This window comes from Diadema antillarum, unplaced genomic scaffold (assembly GCF_040938485.1).
Source record: "Diadema antillarum isolate AM-2024a unplaced genomic scaffold, OU_Dant_1.0 scf00000094, whole genome shotgun sequence".
Taxonomy (NCBI): Eukaryota; Metazoa; Echinodermata; class Echinoidea; order Diadematoida; family Diadematidae; genus Diadema; species Diadema antillarum.
This window is the reverse complement of record NW_027270983.1, coordinates 854,734-861,357: the sequence shown is the minus strand read 5'-3', so window position 1 is coordinate 861,357 and position 6,624 is coordinate 854,734. Positions and strand designations below refer to the sequence as shown.

At 37.3% G+C, this 6,624-nt stretch overlaps 1 protein-coding gene across 1 annotated transcript; it reads left to right on the top strand.

Annotated features, from left to right (window-relative positions):
- Positions 1 to 341: 341 nt before the first annotated feature.
- On the top strand, positions 342 to 5,588 carry LOC139718407 (estradiol 17-beta-dehydrogenase 8-like). Its single transcript, XM_071629881.1, has 7 exons — positions 342 to 387; positions 708 to 1,033; positions 1,598 to 1,693; positions 2,523 to 2,608; positions 2,987 to 3,071; positions 3,867 to 3,984; positions 4,662 to 5,588. The coding sequence occupies exons 1-7, from the start codon at positions 342 to 344 to the stop codon at positions 4,676 to 4,678; spliced, it is 774 nt and encodes a 257-aa protein (XP_071485982.1). The 3' UTR covers positions 4,679 to 5,588.
- The last annotated feature ends 1,036 nt before the right edge of the window (positions 5,589 to 6,624 follow it).

Here is a 6,624-nt window from a genome sequence, read left to right as displayed (position 1 = left end):
TTTGGAACTTGAAAGGGCATCCAGTCTGTGTTTGAATATCTTATATACAAATGTAAATGGATTCTATTTATACATCCTTCAACCCCAATTGTACCATATGACTATATTATAGTAAAAAGGAGTGAATTAATAGTATTGCATTTGGTAAGTTTATATTTGTTAGAAAGTGTGATGGATTTGAGTATCACAGAGTCCATCTGTCTCTGAAAGTTGTCACTTTTTCTTCCTTGCAGTACGTACCACAAGCTTCTGAATATCTTTCCTACAATGTTGTCTTTGTTTGACAGATTGACCTACCTGTATCCATAATAAATTTTAAAGAACATTGAAGCAGCATCACTATGGCAACCGGACAAGTCCTCGCAGGAAGAGTAGCAATTGTCACAGGTCAGTTTCACTGGTCAGGACCAGGGATGTATGTAGACATTTGATTGATAGTTTTAAATTCCTGTGTGCATATTCTGTAATCAACAAGTAAGTTCCACCACTTGCTCATCAAAATGCAAGTTCAGAGAATGCTTGTTCAATGCCGACTTTGAACAGGAGTGATATTTCTGTAATTGATTGAGTCATGGCATAGCAGTATGAGATGTTTCTTTGCTTAGGATCCGAGGGGACCTACATCTTTTTGTGACAGAAGACAAGAGAACCGCTGAAATGATTCTTGATGATCCTTCCTGGATATCTCTTCCGTTCTTTATACACAGGAGGAGGAAGTGGAATAGGTCGGGCCGTTTGCCAGCTGTTTGCCAAGAACGGTGCAAGCGTCGTTGCCGCTGACCTCACCCAAGCTGCCACAGAGGACACAGTAGCAAGTCTCGATAAAACACTTGAAGGTCATGGGCAGGCACACAGAGCCTTTGCTGCAGATGTCAGATGCAGAGATGCAGTTCAGTCTCTGGTTGCCGAGGTAACTGCCGCCTATGAGAAGCCACCTACTGTTCTTGTAAACTCAGCGGGGATCACAAAAGACCAGCTCCTCCTCAAGATGATGGAGGAAAACTTTGTTGATGTCATCAATGTGAATTTGAAGGTACAAAGTCACTTCTTTTGAAGTCACATGCGTCCGTGTTTTTATTAGTCAACTTCCTTTCATAACGCATAGTCATCAATAGTCATGAGTCGCATGGATGTTCAACAGTCAAATCATTGCCAGAGTGATTTGGGTTTGTAGTTGTTCATTCCATTCATTGTAGTACTGCCTAATTTAATGTGCTAGTGAACCAAGAGAGAATGACTCCGTATCAGTCACACTTGAAGAACAACTGAAGTCCAGCAAGATGAACTACCTTGCAGTATATTCACTTTTGTTGTATATATTGCATAATTGTCTAAAGTTAAGAAGGAATTCCTCAATTTTTCTAATTATTTGATAACTGTTGACATTTCAAATAGAGTGTATAGCCAAATGCACCTTGGTACCATAACAACTTTTTAACATGTGGCTGATATCACATGACCCTTTGAGTTGGTTCAACTCCTTGGATTGGTATGATGGAAGATGACAGCATAGCAGACAGAGGCGATTATCACTGTGATGTTGATTGTTACAATTCTTCCTTTTCTTCTTTTTGTCCTGATATGGCATTGATCACAGGGCACTTTCCTGATGTCTCAGGCTGTCAGTCAAGCAATGGTGAAGAGTAAGGTGTCTGAAGGCAGTATCATCAACATATCTAGTATAGTGGCAAAGGTATGCAACTCAGGAAAGAGTAAAACTATTTCAATCTGTGATTTTTTTTGTCCAAAAAGAACCATGAATATCCTATGTGACATCATAAGACATCGCATGACTTCTTTATCGACTTTCTATCTCCAAACTAGTCATTGATCATGATTATAGTGATTTGATTTCAGTGAACTCCCGTTATAATAAAGTTTTCGGGACTGGCAGTGTTCTTTTGTTACATCGAAATTTCGTTATAACCGGACAAAGAACAATAAAAAACATAGAGCGGATAACGTTCCAGTCTGAATATTTACTTTGTTGTAACCGGAATTTTGTTATAACTTTGTTCGTTATAATGGGAGTGCACTGTACTCGTAATGCACCACCTGTGTGTAATTCAAGGCTGAATATGCAATGAGAATGTTTTGTACACATCAGGGAAGAAGGACTAAGATATCATCACAAAGAAGAGATTTATTTAAAAGTGCATGAACATGAGAATCAGACTTGTAACTGTTCAGTGTTGGAATTCAGTGCTCAGTGTCAATGTAGTTGTGCAAAAGTGTCAATGAGTTTGTATGGGCATTTTAGTGCACATTATTTTAACATCTCTCAGGCATATAAGTATGTTTCAGATAGGGCTTTCATTTAGAGGTAGCTTCCTACCCTTTGTACCATTGGGATGCATTTCTTGAATTGCACCAAAACAAGTATAAAACAAACAAACCCCAAATTAAACATTCACGCATGCTAATCTACAAAAGTTGTAGTGTCTTGAATATTAGTGTCACAGAGTGTAGTTGCTGTTTCCCCACTGGCTTGACAGACTGGTGTATTTTGTCCTCATCCGTAGGTGGGTAACATGGGTCAGACTAACTACTCTGCTTCAAAAGCAGGCGTGATAGGAATGACAAAGACTATGGCCAAAGAACTCAGCAGGTCAGTTCACAAAACTTTGATTTGTTGCCATGGAAATTGTGATGTATTTAGGTCAGGTCATGAAGAATGTTTGCTACATTGGACAGGAGAATATACAATCTACAACTTTGTATTTTGTTCATATTTTTTTTTTCTGAGTTAATGCATTCCTGCTTACATTCAAAACAGTTCTAACTATTGACAGTTTATTGATAGTCTTTCTTTGTTGTTGTTGTCTTAAAAGTTTTGTTGTTTGTTTGAATGCATGTTTTTTTTTCTGCCAAGCTGTCATGAATTTCACATGCTGGGAATGGTCTTTTGAGAAAGAATGCTGCAGAGCAATTCTCATTGGTGTACAGAGCAGCATCTTTATAGAGATTGCATTCATTACTTTTTCAGATTCAATATCAGATGTAATGCCATCCTGCCAGGGTTCATAGAGACGCCGATGACGGATAAAATCCCTGAGAAAGTCTTACAAATGGTGAGAAGCTCAACAGTCAGAAAATTAACAGCATACTGGTATGAAATATTTTACTTCTTGTAACTCATTGACATGAATGACCAGTAATCTTCTGGTGTCATTTCGGCAAAGTTTCCCATGATTTTTTGGGAGGCTCCTGCAGCAGTTCAACATCTCTTCATGTACTGACTATATTGCATGACATGCATTACCCTGATTACTCTGTGTAATCCCCATGAAATAATTCATGTGTGAATGTTGGCAGCCCTCCATAATTATGATATTTGATTGCAAATACAGATAAATGCCATTTTCAATTTTAGGTAAGGTCATCATCAAATAGAGAAAATTCAGTCTTTTCAATGATACTGCCCTCATAACTAGAAATTTTTTTTTGACAATATTTAGGTTATTACATATGTTTTCATTATTTCTTTGGGGTTTTTTTTTCAGCAGATTAAATGTCAAATATCTCATGGTGATAAAATTGATTTACAGTTCCAGTTTTTTCGTGTGAACTCTCCATATGGTTTTTGTAACCTTGGGCAGTATTGTCAGTGTTAGTGCTGTTCTTAGAAAGGGCCCTGCCATAATTACCGTAGTACCCCCTGCATTGCCAGGGACTCATTTGCACACCTTATGGAAGAGGGATAATGTACATAAACATCTTGTTGGAAGAGGAATAATGTACATAAACATCTTGACCAAGGCTATTAAATTGCTGTATATTATGCAGAATTCAAACTTATGACCTGCATTTGAATTCATCTAAAAACACGAACCATCTTCCATCCATTTGTGTCCCATTGTCACTAGATGGTGCAAATGATTCCCTTAGGCTTCATGGGAAGGCCTGAAGACATAGCAGAGACTTGCCTCTTTCTAGCCTCCTCCCAGAGTTCATACATCACAGGGGCCAGCATTGAGGTGACAGGTGAGTCTATTGCACAGAGAGCTTTCTTTATTAACCCTTCTAGCACCTCTGTTTTAATCTTTCATAGCTACTGAACATGGTAGTCTTATCTCCAGTGTGATAGGGTTACTGTTGCTACCAGAAGATGCTGGACAGTTTGACCAAGTTTATCATTAAGCAACTCTAAATAAACATTTTCATGACACAAAAGGGATGAACATCCTGGTTTTAGACATGAGAGTGAAAGTACCACTGCCTGTAGTTTTCAGAGCAGCATATTAACCCGTTGAGGACAGTTTGATTTTGCTGCATCACGCAATTCCCGTAGACACCTCCTCAACCTCCTCGACTCGTCCTCAACGGGTTAACCAAGTATACTGACAGTGTGTGTGTATGTGGGACTGGATCTGTCAACAAGGATACTGTAACACTATTTATAGGAAGAATCTGACAGCCTGATTTATTGATAATTTTCTAGTTGTCATAAAAAACATGTTTATGTGTCTGTAAAGGCACTCTTTGTCTGGATTCTTATATATATCCATGTTCATGTACATTAGTAGGCTTTATCCTGAAAAGAAAATAACGAATGCTGGAGAAAGAATGAATGTTATGACTTTAATATGGTGTACAATTGGCATTTAAGACCAGCCCAGTGTTTGTTTCATACCTTTCATTTCATTTTTCATTGTGTACAGGGGGTCTTGGAATGTGATGAAAATTCACTCCAGTGATCTCAGGGAAAGCAGAGCAGAGTGTCTCAAAGTTGACCCACAAGCAACAAATAACCTGTGCAATAATTGGTGAGACCAAGCGGATCAAATTTATTGCGTCAGTGAGACAGTTGTGATGGCCTTTCAGAAGTGTTTGGACTGTGGACTGTATGAACTGATGTATTCTTGTGCCTTACTGGTGTAGTAATTTTTGCCTAAGGTAATATTTCTGAATGAGAGGGGAAGAAAAAATGGAATCTTAAATGATCTTGCGCTCAAACATGAGTGGAAAATTTCTGCTTCCTGGAAATCAAATTTGCTGTCATGATGTGCCTTTTTTTTTCCAGCAGAACTACGTAATGTAATACTATGTGATTCTTATTGCAGGAGAGCACTACTGGTGAATTTGACTAAGAGTAGAAACAGAACTATGCAATGTATGTGATTCTTATTGCAGAAGAGAACTACTGGTGAATTTGACTAAGAGTAGAAACAGAACTACGTAATGTATGTGATTCTGATTGCCGGAGAGCACTACTGATGGATTTGACTAAGAGTAGAAACAGTTAGAAACAGTTAGATCAAGTAAATTATGGCAAAAGACAGGATTTTAAATTGTGTGGTGTTCATAGAGAAAGCTACATAAATGTCAGTAGAGCAGTGAGAGGCATAGAATGATTGTACTAGAGACAGTGACGTGGTCTTGTGTAAATATGGCTTTACCTTAGAAGGCATCCTCTAACCATTCGCTTACTTTGGATCTGAAATATTATTTTGTTGGACTCCACGTAACATATTGTCCAACATGAAAAAAGTTACTACCATCAGGGCGTAAGGGAGTCGGAGCTCCATCAAGTGATGAAGCTATCAAAATCTGGGTCATGAAGATCTCAGCTGCAGCTTGAAGTGTTATTTCGTCAGTTTAACCCTTTCATGACCAAAATAAGAGTTAATTTCTCATTTCAGTCCTAACCTTTTTTAAAGGTTTTTCATTGGTCAAATATTACAAAAAATGCTTGAAAAACATGTTTGATTGTTTCATTGATTAATTAACACTGTTAATTAGTGACGGGACTTTTGAGTCCCGACAGGCTATGAAGCACGGCTGTTATGGTCACTGGGACTTTTAAGTCCCGTTTCTTTCCCACTCTCTCATACATTCAAATACAAATGCATTCATGATAAACAGATTCCAATGCTGCAATTTTATGAAATTGTATTATTTTTAATCAATAAACTCAATATAGAAACATATTTTCCCCTTAAAATATGTAAAATTTGAGAGTATGGTAAATTTGCAAACAAGTATATACTTGTGCAATGATAAAAACTTCTATACTGCATGGCATGCTGCTGCAGCTGCGCATGTCTTATGCCAATACGTTGAATAAACATGGTTTACATCATAGCTTCACATAGTTTACATAGCAAAGACTTTAATCATAGTAAACTTGTAAAAGACATAATAACAAATGTGCTGAAATTAGTAACAGCTGCCATGATCATGATACAAACTGAAAATTGCAACTGATATCTAAGAAGTATACCAAATGCGACTCAAGACTGAATAAGCGCGCTTACTAGGGATGTACATGTAGTTGCGATTTGAGAATCTTTATAATTACATATCAGTGATATATGGAATATGAAGCAAGTTTATCTTTAAGTGCTATCATCTTGGTGAAAGGAAAATAATTGTGTAAAATATTCAATTATCTGGTCCATTCCCATTGGTTTGATTATTAAGTGGTTTTCATGTGTTTTGTCTGAAGCTGATTTAATTGTAAACTCAGTACAGTGTACCATAAAATACTGTCATGTACTACCCTTTAGACATGACATGATCAAAAAGTTACACATAGCTGTGCTATTGTATTATAAGAACAATTATTCGTTTAATGTGTTAGAATTAAACCTGCATTGTCATGCTCACTTTATGTGACATACT